This window comes from Lonchura striata, chromosome 5, assembly GCF_050655825.1.
Source record: "Lonchura striata isolate lonStrDom1 chromosome 5, ASM5065582v1, whole genome shotgun sequence".
In the NCBI taxonomy this organism is placed as follows: domain Eukaryota; kingdom Metazoa; phylum Chordata; class Aves; order Passeriformes; family Estrildidae; genus Lonchura; species Lonchura striata.
Genome location: NC_140707.1, coordinates 46,891,914 through 46,914,692, shown reverse-complemented (window position 1 = coordinate 46,914,692; position 22,779 = coordinate 46,891,914). Strand labels below are relative to the sequence as shown.

At 37.8% G+C, this 22,779-nt stretch overlaps 2 protein-coding genes across 26 annotated transcripts in view; one reads left to right on the top strand and one right to left on the bottom strand.

Annotated features, from left to right (window-relative positions):
* HECTD1 (HECT domain E3 ubiquitin protein ligase 1) overlaps positions 1 to 11,447 on the top strand; it is a 60,838-nt gene extending 49,391 nt beyond the window's left edge. For 11 of the 12 annotated variants that reach the window (XM_021539338.3, XM_021539336.3, XM_021539337.3 and 8 more), the window contains 13 exons: positions 908 to 962; positions 1,203 to 1,385; positions 1,732 to 1,942; positions 2,024 to 2,109; positions 3,695 to 3,822; positions 5,510 to 5,711; positions 5,856 to 5,993; positions 6,251 to 6,858; positions 8,409 to 8,487; positions 8,595 to 8,688; positions 8,968 to 9,118; positions 9,953 to 10,097; positions 10,494 to 11,447. In XM_021539338.3, the coding sequence (XP_021395013.2) occupies positions 908 to 962; positions 1,203 to 1,385; positions 1,732 to 1,942; positions 2,024 to 2,109; positions 3,695 to 3,822; positions 5,510 to 5,711; positions 5,856 to 5,993; positions 6,251 to 6,858; positions 8,409 to 8,487; positions 8,595 to 8,688; positions 8,968 to 9,118; positions 9,953 to 10,097; positions 10,494 to 10,631 (2,218 nt within the window). In that variant the 3' untranslated portion in view covers positions 10,632 to 11,447. The remainder of the gene's footprint in view (positions 1 to 907; positions 963 to 1,202; positions 1,386 to 1,731; positions 1,943 to 2,023; positions 2,110 to 3,694; positions 3,823 to 5,509; positions 5,712 to 5,855; positions 5,994 to 6,250; positions 6,859 to 8,408; positions 8,488 to 8,594; positions 8,689 to 8,967; positions 9,119 to 9,952; positions 10,098 to 10,493) is intronic. The other variant, XM_085580439.1, reaches the window with a different exon arrangement.
* AP4S1 (adaptor related protein complex 4 subunit sigma 1) overlaps positions 6,915 to 22,779 on the bottom strand; it is a 28,553-nt gene continuing 12,688 nt past the window's right edge. For 6 of the 14 annotated variants that reach the window (XM_085580446.1, XM_085580445.1, XM_085580443.1 and 3 more), the window contains 2 exons: positions 21,706 to 21,842; positions 6,924 to 7,088 (listed from right to left, as the gene is read on the bottom strand). In XM_085580446.1, coding sequence (XP_085436572.1) covers positions 7,034 to 7,088; positions 21,706 to 21,842 — 192 coding nt within the window. In that variant the 3' untranslated portion in view covers positions 6,924 to 7,033. Of the gene's footprint in view, positions 7,089 to 12,655; positions 15,389 to 21,705; positions 21,843 to 22,779 lie in introns of those variants that run through there. The other 8 variants (XM_077784053.2, XM_085580451.1, XM_085580453.1 and 5 more) reach the window with 6 other exon arrangements.

Below are 22,779 nucleotides of genomic sequence, written 5' to 3'. Positions count from 1 at the left end.
AGAGGCTGAGAGATCTGTGTCTGTCTTGCCTGGAGGAAAAAGGACTTGTGGGCTCTTACTGATGTGTATGAATACCTGATGGAGGACATAGGGAAGCTAGACTGTGGACTTTCCTTTGTTGAAATGTGAAAGGACAAGAATAAAAAAGGGCTCAAACTGAAATACAGGAAATTCTATTTAAACATGATATTTGAGGGCCCTTTGTAACAGTTATTTTCTTGATGTTAATTTGACCTTACTAGCTTTATAGTAATAGGCAGAAATTGTAAGACTATATTTGGGGAGTGTTACACTAGATGGGGGAGTGTTTTCCATTTACCACCCTAATCAATGTAACTTCTGTCATGCTTTGAAGAATGATGTATACGGAAGTGACAACTGCAGTAAGGAGAGGTGCAGTATTTTTAACTGTAGTTTAGATTTCATCAGTGCTTTTCTGTTGCACCTATTTTATGAGTTGTCTTCTGTCAAAAATTGTATGTTTGAACAGTTTGTTTTCAAACTTTTCTAGTAAGAAAACATGAAAAATAGTTGTAAATGTGTATGCCTTCTAAGTTAATGTACAGCAAGCTTCCCTACGACTTCAAAATTTTAAAGAGTTGGTGCACATGTAGTGAAAAATCTCAAATTGATTTGGGAAATTGGCACAATGAAGGTTGTTTGATTACTCAAGTCTCACTGAAAGAAACATAAATACTTTGCAAGATAAATACCAACATCATGAAAATAGAGCTTGAGAAATTTGCTGCCTCAAGGTATCTCAGATGTGCTGTGCAGAAGGCGAGCAGCTGCTGTTGCTATTTTATATTATCTAAACGTCACTGATACCTAAAAGTCAATGTATAACCTCAGAATTTAGAGGACGTGCTATGAGTATGAAGTATTAATTAATTGTTTTGATGTCTAGAATCATGTACAGAGAAATGAAGGATTCTGATAAAGAGAAAGAAAGTGGAAAAATGGTAAGATCTACTTCTGTGCCTTTATGTTTTATGGCTGCGTTAATAAAAGCAAAAGAAATATTGTGGCAGTTTTTGAAATGCTACATTAAAAAAAAACTAACAGTTTTCAATTACTTAAAGAATATTAGTGAGTATATTTGTAAATGCATGCTCCTTTAAAAAAAGACATTATATATTGCATGTGAAATCTTAAAGACTTTACAATCAGGAAAAACCAACATTTGGTGGTTCCTGTCGTAGGGTTGCTGGTCAGTAGAGCATGTGGAGCAGTACCTTGGCACTGATGAATTACCAAAGAATGACTTGATAACCTACCTGCAGAAGAATGCAGACTCAGCTTTCCTGCGCCACTGGAAATTAACCGGCACTAATAAAAGTATTAGGAAAAACAGAAATTGTTCCCAGCTCATAGCTGCATACAAGGTATATGTCTGCATCCAAACCTTTTTTATTATGAATGGCTGTGTGCTTTGTTTTGCAGCTTTAAAGATTCTTGTTGAGGGAGAGCCATGGTATTTATAGGGAAGTTGAATGTTCAAAAGCCAGTTTCAAGTTTAGGTTTTGCTGCTTTTGCCTTTATATTTAATGTCTTCTGTTAAACGTAGTTGTGTTAAAATGCATTTGAATAATGATCTGCACCCTGCACAATTTGATTAAGTGTTAAGTTTGAACACAGGAACTGTTTTGATTTTTTGAAATCAATTTGGAATACAATCCTAAAGACAGCAACACACACAGTTTTCATTCTTAACCATTCTCTTTTTTACAGGACTTTTGTGAGCATGGATCAAAATCTGGATTGAGTCAAGGAGCCATTTCTACTCTTCAAAATTCTGATATCCTTAGTTTGGCCAAGGAACAGCCCCAGGCCAAAGCTGGCAGTGGACAAAACTCCTGTGGAGTAGAAGATGTTCTGCAGTTACTTAGAATTTTGTATATAGTTGCCAGTGATCCTTACACAACACGGATTTCTCAAGAAGGTAACTTAGTTAATTGGCAGAGATTTTGAAATACTTTAATGAAAAGAAATAAAGGAAAACTTTTGTCTTGATTATTTTCAGAAGGAGATGAGCATCCTCAGTTTAACTTTCCACCAGATGAATTCACAAGTAAAAAAATTACTACAAAGATTCTGCAGCAGATTGAGGTATTACACTCATACATTATACACAGTGTATATATGTGGTATTGTTTTTAGGACTCTGTTTTTCTCTTCCTTATCTTGACTCTTTGAAATGATTGTATTTTGCTATTTTTGAATTGTTTCATGCGTAATTTCTTCCTTATATTTTGAATGAGTAAATTCTGTAAGAACAGACTAGTCTGAATAAAACCATGCTGTTTGTTTTTGTACAAAGCATACAAAACTTTTTTACTTGATGTATTTTAGTTATGAATAATAATAATAATAATAATAATCTTTTTTCTGTGCCAGACATCAATGTTAGAATGTAGTGTATGTATGTCTGCCTGATGATAATGTAAAAAAGACAATTGATTATGTTAGGGTTCACAGACATTTTATTACTCATACATTCTACATAAACTTTCAAAAATAGCATTTAGAAAATATCCTACTGGTAACATGTTAGTTAGATACATTAAAAGGGAAATGGATGGATGATACATTAAAAGGAAAAAGGATGCAGAACTATATTCTACTACTAGGATGTAGTTCTGCAGTTGAGCTACATTTTCTTCAACAAAGATTAAAGAAGATTCTCAGCATAGTTAGCCCTTGTGTGCTTTTTGAGGTTCAGGGTTTTTTTTTTACACTCACATTGTCCTAACTATTTGTTTAAAAAAAATTTTCAATTTTTTGTGTTCTTTCAAAGATTGTTCTGGTACCATTAACATCCTTGTAGTAATAATTTCTGTAGTATAGTGTATTATAATTGTATTTCAGAAGGGACTGTAATAATATTTCAAGGGAATAATTTTCTACCATCAAGGTTCTTTCGTGTCTTCTAATATTGAGATGATAATATCTAGTTTCTTTTGGACAAAACTCAGGAGTAATTCTTTCCAGGTAATTGGGTATTAAGATCTCCCCACAGTGCTTTGAGTAGTGTAAATCCCAGAGATTTACTACAACTTTAAGTGTCTGTGCCAAAGCACCCTGTGTCCACTCTTAAGTCTTAGAAAGTTTATGAACTTAGAATCACAGAATATACTTAGTTGGAAGGGATTCATTTGGATCATCAAGTCCAGCTCCTGGATCTGTGCAGGCACACGCTGTGCCTGAGTGCACTATCTGAATGCTTCTTGAACCCTGTCAGGCTGGTGCTGTGACCACTTTCCTGGGGAGCCTCTTCAGTGCCAACCACCCTCTGGGTAAACAATCTTTTCCTGATATCTGCCCTAAGTCCCCCATGACTTAGACTAAATTTCCATGAGTCCTGTCACTGTCACCACAAGGAAGAGATCAGTGCCTGCCCCATCCCTTCCCCTCATGAGGAATTGTAACTGCAGTGAGGTCTCTCCTCAGTCTCCTGCAGGCTGAACAGACCAAGTGACCTCAGCCACTCCTCATACAGCTTCCATATTGCTAGCTTTTAAAAGGGGGAAAAGTCTCAGTTGCTGAGAAGAAAGAAACTTATGTGAGCACAGATAAAAACTGTATTTAGGTGTATTTGCTGTGTATGTACTTAGTTACAAACTTGTTGGGACCACCTAAGTCAAATATTACTAACACTGGTGGTGGTTTTTTTATTCCTTGCATTAAACTATAGGAACCCTTGGCACTAGCAAGTGGAGCTTTGCCAGACTGGTGTGAGCAGCTAACAAGCAAGTGTCCTTTCTTAATTCCATTTGAAACGAGACAGTTGTACTTCACTTGTACAGCATTTGGAGCATCAAGGTAAAAAAAAAAATAAAAGAAGAATGATTGCTTTCTTTTCATTTTTTACATATAGTAGTTTCTAAGTTGCTGATTTCCAGAAGGACCTTAATTCTAATGAGACAAATTTTTCTTGCCAAATGTGAATAATTTTGGGTAATGGAAGGAAGAAGATGGAAAAGCTCAGAATGACAAGGGATTTCATTTTTTAACTTCAAGATGTGCTTGTGTACTTATAGCCAGGTTATCCTATTGGCCAGTTTGTCTAAGTTCATTACATAAAGGACTAAAAAAATAGGAAACATTTGGAGAATCATATGAACTGAAAGTTTTTTGGAAACACGTTTTTATAGTTCCAGCAACTTCTGATTGTTTTGGTTCATTTATTTTTAATTCAATAATGTTTAAACAAAACAGAAAAAAACAAAAATATGTTATTTTGAAAGTTGCTATAAGCTGCCTAATGAAATTAGAACAAAACCAGACTTTAAAACATTTAAGGATATCCTCTAGAGTTCTTCATTACCTTGGAATCATTAGTATTTTGATTGCAGCATTCATAATTTTTAGAGTATGTAGACAGTGTAAACCTTTTTGCTGGTATACTTTTTTTGTAACAAGAAGGAAGAATTAGTTTTTAAGGGTTTTCTTGGCTCTTGCTACACTTTGTTTTTCAAATCAAAGAATAGAGAGAGTTGCTAGAATTACTGTTTTGTCTTACATGCAGTAGAAATGCCTCATGAGTAACGTAAAATTAGGTATTTAAAAAGAAAGAATAAGGAAGAGAAGAAATGGTATTAACTTGCAAGACATCAGTTTAAACCTTCTTATTGTGAAAAAATTTTAACTTCTACAGAAAGATGGTCCATATCTTGGGGTCTTTTTAATTTTGTTTTGGAAGAAGGTAATTTTTAGAGAAGCTGCATTTTAAGGAGATCTCTGAGGAAACATTGCATGTTATTTACTTTGTAAGTGAAGAGCTTTCTTAAGCTCTTAAAATAATGGAAGTAATTATTGAAACTCGTCTATTCTGTATGGACTGTGTGTATGTACACTCTCTGCTGTGTCTGTCATGACACTTGGCTGTTTTTTTAAAACAATCAACAGATGATAGCTTTGAAGGTAGTTTATTGCTGCATAGATGATAATACATACAAAAATTTGGAAATTTGACTTTGTGTAAGTACTGCTAATAAAGGTAGCTGTTCTTCACTGATAGGGGTCTATTTGTCTATGACTGCACTTGAACTTTGGTTCTGTGTTGCTCTCATTCCTGTGTGTTAGTAAATAACTCTGCAAAACTTGGTCAGTATTAATGGGGTGTATAATGAAAGGTGTAATTTGTGTCTAAACAGTTTTGAGCATCTGTGATTAAAAGTTGCAACAGTAAATGCTACCTTTTGTTTTTTCCCCTGTAGTGTGAAATCTATAGTAATTCAGATCAGGAACTGTATATTTTTATTGCTGCTATCATCTGAATATGGCACTTATATTAGAAATTACTTGGTTTTCTGACTTCATCAAATATGAAGCAGTCCATATTTTGGGGCATTTCTGGCTGATAAATAGTTTAGTTTGGTTTATATCTAAAAAAAATTAGGAGGCAATTAGTACTTAACAAGTCACTTTTTATTGGTGACTACTTGCAAGTTTTCATGCTGGAAGACACAGAAGTTTTCAAGAACTGTTGTTTGGGTTTTTTTTCCAGAGCAATTGTATGGCTGCAGAACAGACGTGAAGCCACTGTGGAACGGACAAGGACCACAAGCACAGTACGACGTGATGATCCGGGAGAATTCAGAGTTGGACGCCTCAAACATGAAAGAGTGAAAGTTCCGCGAGGTGAATCCTTGATGGAATGGGCAGAAAATGTCATGCAGATTCATGCAGACAGAAAATCTGTTCTAGAGGTAAAGCATATCTGCCTAGCAGAGCGAGGTTAGATAGCTATTTCTAATGTACTGGACAGGATATTGAATATCCTGTTCCATAACCAACGCTGAACATTTCACTAGGATTTTCTTTTACTATTAACTTTCCTTATGTTTTTCTAGGTTGAGTTTTTAGGGGAGGAAGGAACAGGCCTGGGTCCTACCTTGGAATTTTATGCATTGGTGGCAGCAGAATTTCAGAGGACAGATTTGGGAGCTTGGCTTTGTGATGATGATTTTCCAGATGATGAGTCCCGACAGGTACATTTTAATTTGTATTTTAAACTGAGTACTTGTGTGAAAAAAAAAAAGAAAAACTAACTAGACATCTAGGAAGGAAGCACACATGTTCATGCAGCAACTAGTCATCATGGTCAAGAATGATCACTCTGGTCCACAGCTTGTTTTTTTAATACTTCTCTTTTTAACAGAGCAGTAGAATATAAGAAGTTAGTGCAGATATCTAATTAAATCCACCTTTAACCATGTCTGCTTTTTTTGTCTGTCTCTTAAATCAGGTTGATATTGGTGGTGGATTGAAACCACCTGGCTACTATGTACAGAGATCATGTGGACTGTTTACAGCACCATTCCCACAAGATAGTGATGAACTTGAGAGAATAACAAAACTCTTTCATTTCCTTGGAATTTTCTTGGCTAAATGCATTCAGGACAATAGACTTGTGGATTTACCCATTTCTAAGCCTTTTTTTAAACTCATGTGTATGGGGGACATTAAAAGTAACATGAGTAAGTTGATATATGAATCACGGGGTGACAGAGACTTGCACTGTACTGAAAGTCAGTCAGAGGCTTCTACAGAAGAAGGACATGATTCTTTGTCAGTAGGAAGTCTGGAAGAAGACTCCAAATCAGAATTTATTCTTGATCCACCAAAACCTAAGCCTCCTGCCTGGTTTAATGGAATTTTGACATGGGAAGACTTTGAATTAGTAAATCCACATAGAGCTAGGTTTCTAAAAGAAATTAAGGACCTTGCAATTAAAAGACGTCAAATTCTAAGCAACAAAAATCTGTCAGAAGATGAAAAGAACACAAAACTGCAGGAATTAATGCTGAAGAATCCGTCAGGTTCAGGGCCTCCTCTTAGCATAGAGGATTTGGGGTAAGTTTTCATATTTATTTATAGATAGACAAACAGTCTTGTGTTAGAGAAAGAAGCCAACACATAATTACAAATGAATTAGTAATAAAGCTTAGTTTTAAATAGTATCATTGCAAGGGAGACTCTGTAGAGATGCAGCCATATTCTTTTTCTTTGGTTTGAGGATTTTCTTTTCTCAGTTGCTCAGTTTCCTAATTTTAAATGTGGCTATGTTGCAGCGATGTATGACTCTGGAAACAAAAATACTTGTGAAAACCACTGCTTGTAAAATCACAGCTTTAAAAAAAAGGATGATTCAGTAATTTCTTTGCTATGATAACTTGAAATTTATCCAGTTCTTTGGATAGCTTTTAGAGGACAGATTGATATCTCAGATTGTGTTCCTAGTACAGTGTTTAAATCGATGTTAAACAGAGCATGTGTTGACTTTTAGCACCTGTAAAAGACAAAGTACTCATACCTGTGTAAACCCATGTCAGGATGTCATCCTGCCTAGTTTTGAACATCCTCTCTGTTTGAAACAACAGTTTTTCTACCATTAATATTGCAGATTATTTGTTATAATCATATTGTGCCACAAAAATTGTGTAGTGTCAGAGTTCAGTAATTACTTATGGCCTTGGAATCATAGTCTGTCCTGAGCTGAAAGGAACCCTCAAGTATCAACCTGCACAGCACCATCCCCAAGAGTCACATGCTTTGCCTGAGAGCATTGTCCAAACACTTCTTGAACACTCCCAGCCTGGTGCTGTGACCACTGCCCTGGGGAGCCTGTTCCAGTGCCCAGACACCCTCTGGATGAAAAACGTTTTTCTGATATCCAACATAAATCTCCCCTGACAGGACTTGAGGCCGTTCCCTCATGTCCTGTCACTGTCACCCCAGAGAAGAGAGAAGAGACCAGTGCCTGCCCCTCCTCTTCCTCTCATGAGGAAGTTGTAACTGCAGTGAGGTCTCCCCTCAGTCTCCTCTTCCCCAGGCTGAACAGACCAAGTGACCTCAGCCTAGACCTGGCTTCCTCTCTATACCCTTCCCCATCTTTGTAGCCCTCCTGTCAGTGATCTGTAATAGATTTATATCCTCAAAGGGCTTGTGGAATTCAGCCTGGCTTTTTATAGAGAGAAAGCAAGTAGCACTATTGAAGGGCCTAAATGCCTAATAGTTCAAATGGCTCTGTAATTGCTACTGGAGGAATTGAATGGAAATTGTTTTTCTGAATTGTGAACTAAATTAAATGGTTTAAGTAGTTTTGAAGCTGATAGCTTCAAGATATAAAATTTATGAAATTTTCAGTGGCTGTCAAATTGAAATAGAGAGTGAGAATATGCATTTACATACTTTATGTTTGAAACATTTATTTTCTGTGTAGTCCGTTACTGTTTGTAGTTTTGTGCTTTTGTATGTACATGAACAGTGGTTCAAAGTGATCCACTCACAATGGTTTGAAATCCAGTGAGGTGCTTTTGGGTCTGACAGGTTGTAAATCTGGTGTGTTTACAAAAGCAGTAGCAAACTTGTTTTCAATTATTAACTACCTTTGTATTTTGAAGTTTAAATTTTCAGTTTTGCCCTTCATCCAAAGTATATGGGTTTACAGCTGTGGATCTCAAACCAGGTGGTGAAGATGAGGTAAGAAAATAACCTACCTTTACAACTTAACCAACAGTTACACATTTTTATTGTCTGAACAATAATGAACAGTGAATTCTTAGTGTATTTATCTACTGTCTTTTCAGACTGTAACAATGGATAATGCAGAGGAGTATGTAGATCTCATGTTTGACTTCTGCATGCATACTGGTATACAGAAACAAATGGAGGCCTTCAGAGGTAATTGTAAATATAACAACATATATGAAATTAGGTGGAATAATGGGTGTTTAGGGGCATGCTGGTTTAAAGTGGTGGCATAGAATGGCTTTCAAAAATAAACTTTTTACTTAAGAATGCATTAGTTATGCTATTTTTAATTGTGAAGATGTTCCACTTGCCTTAATTAAGAAACTATTGTTTGATTCTGGTTTGACTAACATACAACTTTAATGCTGACATTATTGTATAAACATTATTTGGACTCATGTTTATAACTGTATCTCGTGTAAATTAAAGATGGCTTCAATAGAGTATTTCCGATGGAGAAGCTGAGTTCCTTCAGCCATGAAGAGGTTCAGATGATTCTGTGTGGAAATCAGTCACCTTCTTGGGCAGCTGAGGATATCATCAATTACACTGAACCCAAACTGGGATATACAAGAGATAGGTACTTTTATTCTGAGTGATTTTAAAATAGTAGCTAACAGAAAATGTGAAGTGATAGAATGTCCAGGATGTTCATTAGATGAAGATGCCAAACTGGATGAAACTGGTGGTTACTGAAGAGCAGGTGATTGTCTAAAATTGCATGAAATAACCATGTGTTACAGCAGATACTTTGGAAGGTATTTGGTAGTTTTGTGATGAGAGAAGATAAAAAAATTATTCAAATACAAGTAACTAGAGAAAATGTAATGGCAGCTAATACAGACAATTAAAATTAGATTTTAGAGGTGTTATTCTCATATTTGAGAGTAGCTGTAATTTTTTCCAGCCGTGTACAGTTGTTACAGTGCCCATATTTCTTATTCCTTTTTCTTGAGGTGTAATTAAAAAAAGAAAGTGTACTATGCAGGGGACAAATACTCTTAACGGTGGTTGGCTGTCAGAAGGTGGGTCTTGATTTGAAGGTTTTTGGGTTTGTTTGGTTTGGGATTGCGTTTTGCTGCTTGTCATGTTTGGTAGCAATAACAAATTGCTACCAGTTGTGTCAGAATAAGCCTGCTGAAATGTTTGAACTCTACTTCTCTACCATTCAAATTTAAGGTACCCAAATAACACCCCAAGATAAGTATATACCTATTTCTTTTGTGTAATACTCTGCAAGGAGATTAAAGACTATTTTTTTTTTACTTAAGTATGTTTTATTCTTAATAACAGGCCCTAGAATCATACAATGTCTGCTTAAATGTGACCAAAGATTGTAATTCTACTGTGTCAAGTTAAAAGAAATTTTAAAAAGCCCCACACATCAGAACTAATTGTTTTACTTTATTTTAAGCCCTGGATTCCTTCGATTTGTGAGAGTCTTGTGTGGAATGTCTTCAGATGAGAGGAAGGCTTTTCTGCAGTTCACCACTGGTTGTTCAACACTCCCACCAGGAGGGCTGGCAAACCTGCACCCCCGGCTCACTGTTGTGCGCAAGGTACAGTGTCTCCTGGCCACCCTGCAAGCCAGCTGCTTTGGCTTGGCAGTGCAGGAGCTTCTGCATTAACAGTGATGATTTTTGTTTAGTTATTTTATTCATGGCAGTATGCTACGGTTTTGATACTAACTTCTTGTTTCAGGTCTGCTCTCTGAGACCATATATATATTTTTTTTTTAATATAAATGTATTTTCATACAAAATTAATATATTTAAATATCATAGTATTAATGTACATATAAAGCAAGTGCATTTATAAATTGGCCTGTAGCTTTGCTGATGTTATTGTTTCTTGACAACTGGTGTAAGGTATGCAGCAAGTGCTATGACTTAGACAATATTTAACTTCCATACTGAGTGCTGTGAACAACTGCAGTAAAATTCTTCTTTCCTCAGGTTGATGCTACAGATGCAAGTTATCCATCTGTGAATACATGTGTGCATTACCTAAAGTTGCCTGAGTATTCTTCCGAGGAGATTATGAGGGAGCGTCTGTTAGCTGCTACCATGGAGAAAGGTTTCCATCTCAACTGAGCCGCTGAGTGCAGCCTGGGACATGGAAGTGTTTTTGATACTAGTGAAGCCTCTTGTGTTTGTGTGCAAAAAATATGATCTCCACGCTGTGCTCTGACGAGACTTGCCTTTTTTCACCTGTGAGGCTTTAGGAAAATGTGGAATGTCTGTTAGCTGCTAATGACAAAATAAATCCTTGTAACTACACAGCCAGCAAGAAATTGGCACAGAACACTGTGTGATGCTTCAAGGGCTTGCACAACTGGAAATTAAGGTGTTTCTGTTTGACTGTTCCAAAGAACAGATCATCAGATTTTCAGTGTTCACTGATACAAATTTCTAACAGCGTATTGTGTAAAGTTTGTCTTTTAATACCCTGTACACTACGGTTGCCATCACTGATCCCTGTTTTGCTGGCTTTAAGCTAACTGGTCAGAAACTTGCTTCCTTTAAAATTTAGACTTAATGGGCATCTCCAGCCTTTTCTTTTTTAATGGTGCCTGCACTATTGGAGTATTTTAGTGGGTTTTTGCGTATAATCATGCACAACCATTTTTTTTTTCTTCTTTTTCTTTCAAGTGGGAATATATTTTGATTTCTCAAATGCCCTGCTATAAAGATCAAATCCTTAAGTGTGTTTGTGCAGCTCAATAATAAAGCTATTAAAAAACACTGGTTCCTAGTGCAAGGCACACTTAAAGCAAGTTTTACTTTTGGTTGTATTTTCTTTGTATATTATAAACATTTATTTAACTTGTTGCAGTTTGAAGTTTAAAAAAAAAAAGCACCCAATGTGTAAGCTCAAAAGTAATCATTAAAATGTTTGCAACATATAAATATGTCTCTTCTGAATACTTAATTAGTACTTGTTATGAACAATGTGCTATGCTTTTTTAAAGGTTTCAAAGAACTATGTAAGAGAACTACAGATCTCACAAATTCATCTCTGTGTTCAAACCTTTTCAGAGTAAATGGAACTCCTTAAGAATGAGTCTGGCAGTGATTACCTGCATGTGGCAGGTTTTGGTGTTCTGCAGTGAGCCCATGTGACCTGAGACTACAGTTCTTCATTACACTGGAATAAAATCTGGGTCAGATGATACAGCTGATTCAGCTGTACTTGAGATGGACTGTCTTGGTGTTAGCATGTGATATTTATTGGAAGAAAAGTGGCTTACATGATGACACTATGGTTTTAAAGATTTTTAAGTAGTTGATACCAGGAAAAAAAAGATTCAACTACAATAGCCTATGTAATAAGTTTTGCTTTGTGCCAGTTTTCTTTAGTAACAGCCTCTTCTCAGGCCACTGCTGAGGTGGGCTTGCCAAAAAGATTCTGCCTTGCATGTACACATCAGGTGGTGCCAGATTTCTTTTCATGGCATTGTTTGTAGGACTTTACAGCATTGTTTTTTAGATTTTCCCTAATGCAGAATTGGAGGGTAATATCCACCATCTTGCCTGTGCCTGTCGTGCTTCAGACAAACACCTGTGTCCAGGTTTATGCAACTCTGCTCCAGTCCCAACATCATCTTGTTTTGATAAACATGTAACTGTGTGAAAGCCCTGTGAATTATTCTCACACACAACACTCTTTGCTCTTTAGACCCTGGTTTCTGAGTGGTGTTCATGTGAGCATATTCTGTGCTTTCACACAGATTATGCTTGTTCAGTACAAGGTTATATGTAGGGTTGGGCTGGAGGTTAAGAAGAAGGAGGCAGATAACAGTTGTAGAAAGGTAAGTGGAGGTAAGCTGAGATTGCCAACTGTCCCCTGACTTACAGAGTAGTGTGCAGTATGAGTCAGCACACTGGATGTCTGGGAATGCAACTTAGCATAGCTGCTGCTTCCTGCTCAAGAAGGGAGACTTCATGTGGTACCTACCTGGTCCTGAGAACTTGCACATCTTTTATTAATCATCTTCTGTAAGAGTTTTTTTATCTTGATGCATAGATAGCATGCACAAGAGAAAAAAAATACACTGGCCAAAAGGGAAAATATTTTGTGTAATTTATGAAGCCGACGTGACAAAAGAGCATTATACTTCTGATTTTAATTATCTTTTATTAATATTACATTTAAATGCAAAATAATTCCAGTTACAACTTTCAGAGTATTTTTCCTTTTGTGGCTGTGACTTGAATGTCAAAGAGAGGGAAACCAGCTTTTTGATGCAGGATGAATATAGTTTAAAAATAGGCATAAAAGTCACAGAATTATTATTAACAGTAAATTTGTATGAAAATATATCAAGCTGGTGCTTAAGGGAAGGACTGAAACTCAGTTTGTATTTATATTTCTATGTATTTTGTTTCTAGGTCTGGCATGATACTACATAATTCAAAGTGATACTTAGTCATGGTAAGTTTCCATTTTTTCATCTTCAAAATGTTTTATAATTATTGACCATTCTAGGAAGATTTCTGCTGGGTCAGTGAAACTGCATCTGAATGCATCTACATGTTTAGCTGTATCTTTCCCATTGGGTACACAGAGTATTAGAGAAATGGAAAACATTTTCCAACTAATTTGAATGTTGCATGAGTCAGTCCTGCAACAGTAGAAAACTACTATATGTACATTCCTGATGCTTTTGCCATTTTTTGTAAAACACCTTAGTCACTCCTGCATCTTCCTAGCCTTCTGCCACTTTGTCAAGCACAAACAGAGGGGCGAGAATTCTGTTCTGGTTTGTTTCCACAATGCAACCATTTAGCAGCATTTCATCCAAAATGATGTGCACTCTGTCCAAATTGAACATGATCTAGAAACATTTCAAGTTAAGTATATTTTGAACAATGTGAAGATAATTCAGAAAAAAAAAATCTTAAGTACTTCTTAATTTATTCTAGTTAATTTACCATTATTTTACTAAAGCTAGGGAAACAGTTCAACTGACACTTTTTCCTTATCACAGAGTGGTCAGAATTAGAGAAGTTGAAGCCCAAGCAGTATCTTGTCCTGGAATATAGCACTAGTACATAGTGGCAAAAAACAGGTCAACTTACACTTAGATGCAGGTGGTTAGTTTTACTGTCTGCCTGAGGCACCATGTATTGTCTGGATATGAAATGTTATCAAGGGGTCACAGCCTTCTATGTGAATATGCAAAAATTCTGCATTCCTCTAAGGAAAGTAATTAGCAAGTTCTTAAACACTAGATTCTCAAAATTTCCAACACTAGATTCTCAAAATTTCCTTGCCCAGAATAACTAACAGTATTTGATCTGTTTGGACACAGCTAATAGGAGTATGCTGATACGTAAAGTTGAATCATTGATCTAGCAGCAAATCTCATAAAGAAGAGGAAAAGTAAATCAATAAGCACATCCATCCAAAAGCACAATCTGTCTTTCCTTAACTTTATCTAACAGCATCAGTCTCAAAAAACCTGATGACATGCCTTGCAGGGTGTGAGGTGGTGGGCAGTCATGACACATGAGTGCATCCTTGCAGACATGAGTGTCCAGCACATCCACTGAACAACTGCCATGTGTTATGCTGTGAAAAAGACTTGGATGTTGCCATTTATCACCAGAACCTGAAATGGAAACAGGCACTGCAAAGCAGCCTGTTGGGTGCATCTGTTATGCCTCACTGACATACATACACAGAGCATAACCCTTTCTCTGCCTAGCTCTCCACCTGTTGCTGCTCTTTACATGTGTTCTGTACTGAGCACAACAGATCTGCATTGCCTTCATTTTGTACCTTCTAAATCTTGCCCATGTATTGAGGACTGGTGCAGTGGAGCTAGCAAGCCTTCATACAGTAACTGCTAAAGACATCTCTCAATACTTTCCCCCCCACTTTGATGAGTCTCGAGTGCCTTCTCTCCCATTCTGCTATTTATGACACTGTGAATTGAACTCAGGAAGACAGCCTGGTTTTGTTCTAGTGTTTGTATTTATGTTAGTGGACTTCCCTGCTGATCAGTGGAGTTATAAGAATCGTGTTTTTGAAGTCATCAAGAGTTTCCTCTGCTCTCTGTGATAAATATCTGTCTTATTTTTTGAACACAACTCAGGCATTGAAGAAGTCTCCTGGCTGCCAGTGGATCTGACATTGGCAGTCAGCCATACTGCTCTGCCAAAGAGCTGGAGCAGTGTGAGTACTGAACTGCAAATGACAACAGCCCAAGGCAGGTACCTATGTATTTGTTCCTCCTGGCTGTGAACAGTCTGGGCTGAACTTGGTGCTACTGTGTGTTTGTGCAGAACGAGAAGCAATTGTAACACTGCTCCAGAGGAAGTGTTCTGCTTGACGTAGAGCATTGCATGTCTAGGTATGTGTAGTAGCATAATTCAGGTCCTCAAATAACTTTTATACTGGTTACTGCTAGGTGAGAAACTATAGGTGTCAACAGGGTCTTAAGGATGGGCATGGTTCATCAGACAGTTTCTAATTTGCTGACCTAAACTTAACTACCTAATTTAATACTAAATTATTTTTAAATACCAGACTTCTTCCTGAATCTGACCATAGGCCTGCATTGTTTCTAAAAATTGTGCCTTTTGATACCAAGGAGCAGTGCTGTCCTTACAACTTGAATCACCATTTCTGTGAACACAGGTGGTAGCTTTACTTGGCTTGGGAATTTAAAGATTGAAGCCAAATTTCTTGCTGTGATAAACCTACTGAGTAAATCAGCCTTTACAGAAATATTTTAATTTGAGAAGTTAGGATTTCTTTATTACAGTAATGTGAGAATTTTCAGAAAGACAGCTGTTTTGGTGCTTAGTTCATCTCTGGCACTGCTCAGTACTGGCTACAGGATCTGTTAAGGAAATTAGATAACATTCCATTCAGTTTTCAGCAAGTGAGAAATGCAACTCCTCCTGGCTTTTAATTTTTACACTCTACCACTGATTCACACTGCCCCAGTTCCCATGGCAGAGCCCAGACCTTCCTCTAACAGTTCAAAACAATCTAAAACCCTGACAATTTAATCAACCAGGATCAGTGACTATGCAGCAACCTGCCACCCCCATCTTATTTTTCTGCATCATCCTGTTTAAGAAAACATTTAAATCACATTTTTAATCAAATCTTGTCATCACTGTTTTTTCCTGCTGTATTTCTAGAAGTGCCAATACCATGTCGAAGGAAAACTGTACCCATGCCAATAAGAATGTTAGAGCTGTTCCACTCAGACCCAAAGCAGTTCAATGAGATGACAATTTCCCTGCAGGGCATTTGAGGTTATTTCCAAATGGGCTTACTCCATTGCAGAGAAGTGGCACGATTTCTGTCCATTTCTAATATGGTAATCTCACAGTCATCATTCCAGAAGTAGTAATTCCATCTGCAGTTTGAATGGGGATACTAATACCATTCTGGAAAGATCTATCAACTTGATTTTGGAAGGTCCCAAAGCATTCTTCAACCTCTACCCTCAACCTAACATTCCACCTCCCTTTACCACGCTGTTCTTGGCAAACAATTGGATTGTACAGGGAGCAACCATGTGTCGTTTCCCCTTTCTGTAAGTTTCACCTATGCTTTATGGTGACATCTTGCCCAACAAAGCTCAGCCATTCATGTCTGAATGCCCTGCCCAAGGAGGGATATGTATTTGATCCTTAGCTCATCCTCCCCACCTGTTACTTGTTTGGCAAGTGTCCCCAAATTTCATGGTTTAAAGCCCTGAAGTCATAATCCACACCCAACTGAATGCAGCAAAGAAAACCAGTTTGAGCAGCTGGCAACAGGAAAAAGCTGTATTGGTGTTGGCACTGCCATGTGCTCCACCCAGAGCTGTCATTTAAGGTCCTGCTTCCAGTAAGAATCCTGGCTGCCCACAAAAAGAGCACTAAGGGACTTTCACTAGATCCATGCAGAGGATAACAAGATTTTTTAAAACAAGAATGCAGAGGAAAATGTGTTAATCTCTGCATGCCAGCCTGGGCAAAGGTGAACCCCCCTGGCTTTGGCTTCCTAATTTCTGGCAATGCTGCAGCAAGCTACATACCAAGCAGTAGAAGTAAATGGTACCAACACAACTGGCATTTTAAATGTTACACTGGCTTTTGGTAACATAAAGAGCTCCCCTTCTTAAAGACATTAATGGTACTTTCTACTGTCCCTGAGCTTTTATGGCAAACACATACTAAGAGGAAGTACATGTGACACAAATATTGTGTATATAGACAGTTGAGCAGGGAAGAGGGGAAGGAAAGAAGGGGAAAAGGCACAGTTAGGACTTGCATGTAACAAATAACTTCTTCCTGTGGAGGCATTTTAAGAGATCTCAGGGTTTTCCAGGCAAGTAATTGAAGGGTGTGTCCAGACTTGAGATGATGAAGTGCACCCTGTGATCACAGAACACACCCAGGAACACAAACAAAGGCTTTCTAGATTACAGTACAGGTACATATGGGGCAGATGGTTTGCTACTGAATATACAGCACTATAGACCCTTGATTTCCAGAGTGTACATTCATCTTCAGCTAGAGATGAGTTGGAGTTGCTTCTTTATTTAGTCTAGACTCACACATTCGGACTTACCTTTGCCAGTGTTCACTTTCAGTAACTTTTAGCCTATCTAATGGCAGTCACATTTAAGGCACTGAAACCCATGAAATGCTTTCATGACCATTTCTTCCTCAAATGACTGCTGATATTAAATAGGAGACAAAGGTGCCTTCAAATTCTGTGAAATTCTAGAACAACTAAGCTAATTTTAAGCTAGTCTTATAGGTTTCCATTTTACCCATTTATGTTACAGTGCAAAATGAATTGCATCCTTATAAATGCAGAGAATAATGTCATCATTCAGTTTTCTCACTCCTTAAATGCACTGTATTCTCAGTGTTATCCCACGGAGAACTGAAGAATAGTTTATTTACATGAAGTATTCCCTGTATCAAAGCTTCTTATCTATCCTAGGAGGAGCAGCAGCAGCTAGTTGCAATGGAATGTAATGGCTTTTTTGGATCAAGACAACATTCTTCAGATGCTTAGTCCTAGAGCACTCTGTCACCCCCTCCCTTCCCACAACAGGAGCTTAAGTATCTGTTTCTCTGGAAGTTAATAATGTAACTTCAACTGCTTTCACCAGTTCAGACAATAGAAAAGTTACCTTTAGTAATTTTAGAAACTGTTATACTTACTAGCTTTTTGTTCCTTTATAAAGCTGCTGTCCAAACACTTGTGTTTTATAGTATCTTTTGTCCTCCTCATAGCAAGAAAGTAGTTCCTACACCACCCAAGCTGGAGTTTTAGTGCTACAGAAAACCCTTCCCACTTACTTTATAGGCAAAAGTAAGGCTTATCCAGTGCTATTAACACACTAAGGTATAACACCCCAAGGACAATTTCAGAACTTGTTCGTTCAGCTGGCCCAACAGCACTACTTCCTGGTATTTTAAAAACACTCCAATGTCATTCCAGCCTAGGTACTCGTAAGTGTGCAACTGACTCTCAGAATTAAAATGGATATCATATAATTGGTAAGTGGTTCACAATTCACACATGAAAGCTTCTATAAAAAGCTGGCTATTCTCAAGTACTTAGCCAGTAGGTAATCTGTGTTCATTTTTGCAGAATACATGAGACAACTGTGCAATTGTTCGTGCATTATTTAGCATCTTACCTGTCTATGTCATACATACCAACATGATGTACAAATCCTGTTGGGATCTGACCCGGTCCCTGCCTTGTACCCAAGGCACCCTTCCTGCTACCTGACTCCAGACAGACTATGACATGAGCTGGATGCCCTGGATGAATTCAGGTGTGGACCTAAATGAAAGCTGGAGTTCTGCCTCTGCTGGAGCTGCACTGCCAGGAATATGTCTGGGAGCTTCAAGAACTAGTGCATATGCTGCAGGCTTGGTGTGGGCTCAGGGACACATCAATTGTGTAATAGGCTCAGCCTTTGGATTTAACTGGGCTTTGTTCTGTGCATGGCTGAATAGCCTTAGTCATTAGGGTCTATTTTAAATGGATTTTGAGTTCATGTAATTTCCTGCTATTTTTTTCATGTTAGTAAACACTACTGGCTATGTAAAATAGCCACTATCACATTTAAAATAAACTTCCTATGTATCTGTACACAAAAGTAATAGTAGAGAGTCAGGAAATTATGAGAGTCTCCTGCAAGATACTCTGTAAACAAAGATTCTGTAAATACTACTTAGTGTTCACTGTTGCAGACCTTCAGAAGATACCTTTTCCAGCAAATATTTTGCAACCAAGCTAACTGCACTGTGCACAAGAGTTAGTGTGAGACTATTTGGCAGAGGCAATGTTTTAATTGCAGAGGAGGATATTTTCTTTCACATTATGAAAGGCAGGTTGATGGTTTATTTCTTGCACTGCAATAATAGCTAAAGGCACTTGCCCAGATTGTTCTTCTGGGTCAGCTATTCAAGCTGTTGTAAAAAATAAATACAGTCCTGAATAATCCACTTCCTTTTAGTTACACCTCTGCTTTACATTTAATAAGGGAGGGTATCTCATTTAATAAGGGAGGTTATTTAATTTTCACTATTTTAGGTAGCTTTTCAAATTAAGAATCAAGCTCTTCCTGAATGGGAGCATTATTTTGTACATATATAGAGGTAAAATGTTTTATTGTAAAGTTGTTCTTGAAATGTATATAGTAAAAAAGTACACTTCCTAATGCTAAAGCTGCATACTTCATGCATATATCATGTATGTTAAGGAGAGATGTATCAGACACTAACTTTTCCAGTATTTTTTCCATTATGACCAACTAAGTTAGAAATGCACATTCATATTTTCTAAATATTTATAGGCATACCATCATGTAGATGAGACCCATGTAGAAGAATTTCTGCAGGAATCATTCAGATGTGGTATTGCACCTGTTTCCAACATTAGTGTTGGCATATAATGCAACAGCTTCTCCAAACAGTGCAGACTGAGGACAGGATGCCATCCACAGGGATCTGGACAAGTTCCAGGAGTGTGCCCATGGGAACCTCCTGAGGCTTAACAGGACCGAGTGCTGGTGCTGCACCTGGGTCAGGGCAACCCCCAGTACCAGCACAGGCTGGGGATGGACAGACCAGAGCAGCCCTGCCCAGAAGGACTTGGGGGTGCTGTGGGTAGAGGCTGGACATGACCCAGCCATGGGCACTCCCAGCCCAGAGAGCCAAACGTGTCCTGGGCTGCATCCAAAGCAGCGTGGGCAGCAGGGCCAGGAGGGGATTCTGCCCCTCTGCTCTGCTCTGCTGAGAGCCCACCTGCAGGGCTGCACCAGCTCTGGGGGGCCAGCACAGGAAGGACATGGAGCTGCTGGAGTGACTCCAGAGGAGGTCACCAGGATTATTAGAAGGGTGGAGTATCTCTCCTCTGAGGAAAGACTGAGAGAATTGGGATTATTCAGTGTAGAAACAAGATGATTTAGGAGTGACTTAATTGGGGCCTTCCAGTACCTAAAGGGGAGCCTTACAAGAAAGCTAGAGAGAGATGTTTTACCAGGGCATGTAGTGACAGGACAAGGGGGAAATGGCTCCAAACTGAAAGAGAGCAGATGTAGATTTGGTATTAGGAAAAAATTATTTACTGTGAAAGTGGTGAGGGATTACCCCAGGTTTCCCAGAGAAGTTGTAGATGTCTCATCCCTGGAGGTGTTCAAGACCCAGGATGGACAGAGCTCTGAGCAACCTGGTGTAGTGGAAGGTGTCCCTTCCCATGCATGGCAAGGTGCTTGGAACTAGATGACCTTTCAAGTGTCTTGCAGCCCAAACCATTCCATGATATGCAGTAGCCTTTCTCAGCTATTAAATGGAGTAGTGGGAGTAGCTCAAGGTGCAGAGCTCTTGGTTGGAAATCACTGAGCAGAGGCAGCAGAATTCAGAATAGTCAGTATACCAAATGGCTCAGATAATCAGGCAATTGCGTGCTCAAAGTACACCATATGGAAACATAGGGGATTCTTTTTATGTGTAATTATTAAATAGGTCAGGTCAGTCTCTAATTTGGCAAAGCTCACATACATGAACACATAGTTCAGGATTAGAACTAACTGAATAAAAAAATTGTATTTCTATAATTGGTCACACACTTTAAGTGTCCCTTCACATTGGAATGTCATTATTGCACTTACATAGTATCCGTGAATTCAAGGGTTTTATTAACACACAGCATTTTCTAAATTTTAGGAAGGAAACGTGGACAGTATGCGTGAGTGTATGTACACACACACATATATATAGATGTATTGTCAGCAAATGAGGCAGAATTACAAGCTTTAAAATATTTTAAAAGTTAAATTAATTATTTCCTGTTGGTTTTTGTTTTGTTTTTTCCTTTTTCAGTAAAGAAGTAAGAACAAAAAATTACAGACTTTTTCTATGCTCTTCATAAATGGTAATTAATAAATAAACTAAATTATTTGACAGAACTTGATTGCAAGATGGCAGCTGTATTTCAGGTGTGTAACTGAAACTCTTTGTACCAACAGATTTGCATTTAACCAACAACAAATATAAGCATAAGCACTGCTGGAGTAGAGTCAACATACAGTGTGTTGGAAGAACTGAGAAGGAAAGCTGTGCTATATTATCCTGGTTTAATTTTTCCAGTATTGTGTTTTATTTACTTGCTATTTATATTTATTTTTTCAGGACTGTATTTTAGTATTTGCATTTGGGTGAGTTTTAAATCATATTTTAATTAATACCCTGCAAAACATAATGAAAATACAGCAGTGTAAGGGGAGAAGTGGGAAAAGTTAACACCTGGTTTCCTAAATATTCTCCTCCCACTTTTTTCCCTCCTTCCAAAGATACAGAAAGTAAAACTCACTTCTTGCTTTCATGAAGTAAGATCAAACTGCAAACATAATCTTACAAATAGTGCTGCTATTTGGCTCAAGACACAGCTGTGACATTCATTTGTTATTACAGTAATTTCAGTATCTATTTTATTGTAACTCAAAGTGAAACCTTAAGCCTGAAAGTTCCCCGTGAATTTAACTTTTTGTGTATTTAGTTCTCTCAAAACAAGCTCTCTGTGTCTTTTTTAAGTGGAACCAGGGTTATCTTAATGATGGATTTAAATAGGTGAGCCATGTGAACATCAGCTATGCTTTCAGAAAGGTGCCAAAATGGTGCTACTTACTCCAAGAGCAAAACTGGTGAACATCTCCATTGACTTGAGTGATAGTCAGTACTATGAAGACAGTATGAACTGGAGCATACACCAAAAAGTGATAACAAATGGATTTCTGATACTGAAAAGGATACATCTAATTCACTCTGCAAGGAAAAGAGATAGACAGCCATTAGTTAGTTTGATCTCTTATCTCAGGTGATCTCATTTCATAATCATTAAACATAACACATCCCTTCAAAGGATAAAGAAAGTCTTCAAAATAACAACAGAAAATTTTAGAGTGATTCAGATTTCTGTTCTGGACTGGACAATGACATGCTCTTTTCCTGCAACACTGCTTTGCTTTACATGTGCTATCAATCTCTGTAATCAAAGCTAAAAAAACTCACTGAGGTCACCTACAAGTAACAATTTGAATATAGGCAGTGCCATCTGAGTGAGTGGGTGGAAAACCAGCAGCTCTAATCATGGCAGTTCCAGCCCTGTATTATTTCTTCCTTGTTCTGCAAAACCAGGATGTTAGTGCCAAGTTTACACAGTTAAAGTTGCTGCTGCAGATCATTTTCACACCAAAATCTAGACACTCTATATACCCATGGCTGTGGTAGTGGCTGCATACATTAGGAAAGGCAAGGCAACTCCAAGCTTTGGACCCTTAGCACTTGTAAGTATTCTCCAGCCCCAGCAACACAATTCTTCATAAAGTTATGATTTCCCTTCTATTTTTGGATTTACTCCAAGCAGTATTACTCATTTAACCAAAATGTCTGAGTTAAAAGCCCTCATGGTCTCTCTGCAGTCAGCAGAAGAGATGGGGATCTTCACCAGTTGACTCGGCACACTTGAGGCATGACTCACTTTCTCGAGATTCTCATCGGTCTCCACTGCCAGTAAAGGAAGCTTAGGATGACCAAATTTCTAACTTAGGTTCCTCAGTTAAGTAGCTAAACTTAGAAAGAATTAATCACAGCCTTAGCACATAAGATCTTGCCAGGTTGTGTGGAGATTCCCCAGTCTCTATTAAAAGAGGGAATCTTTACCTGCTACCTAGAGAATTTAGTTTCATAATGTGGTTTTCAT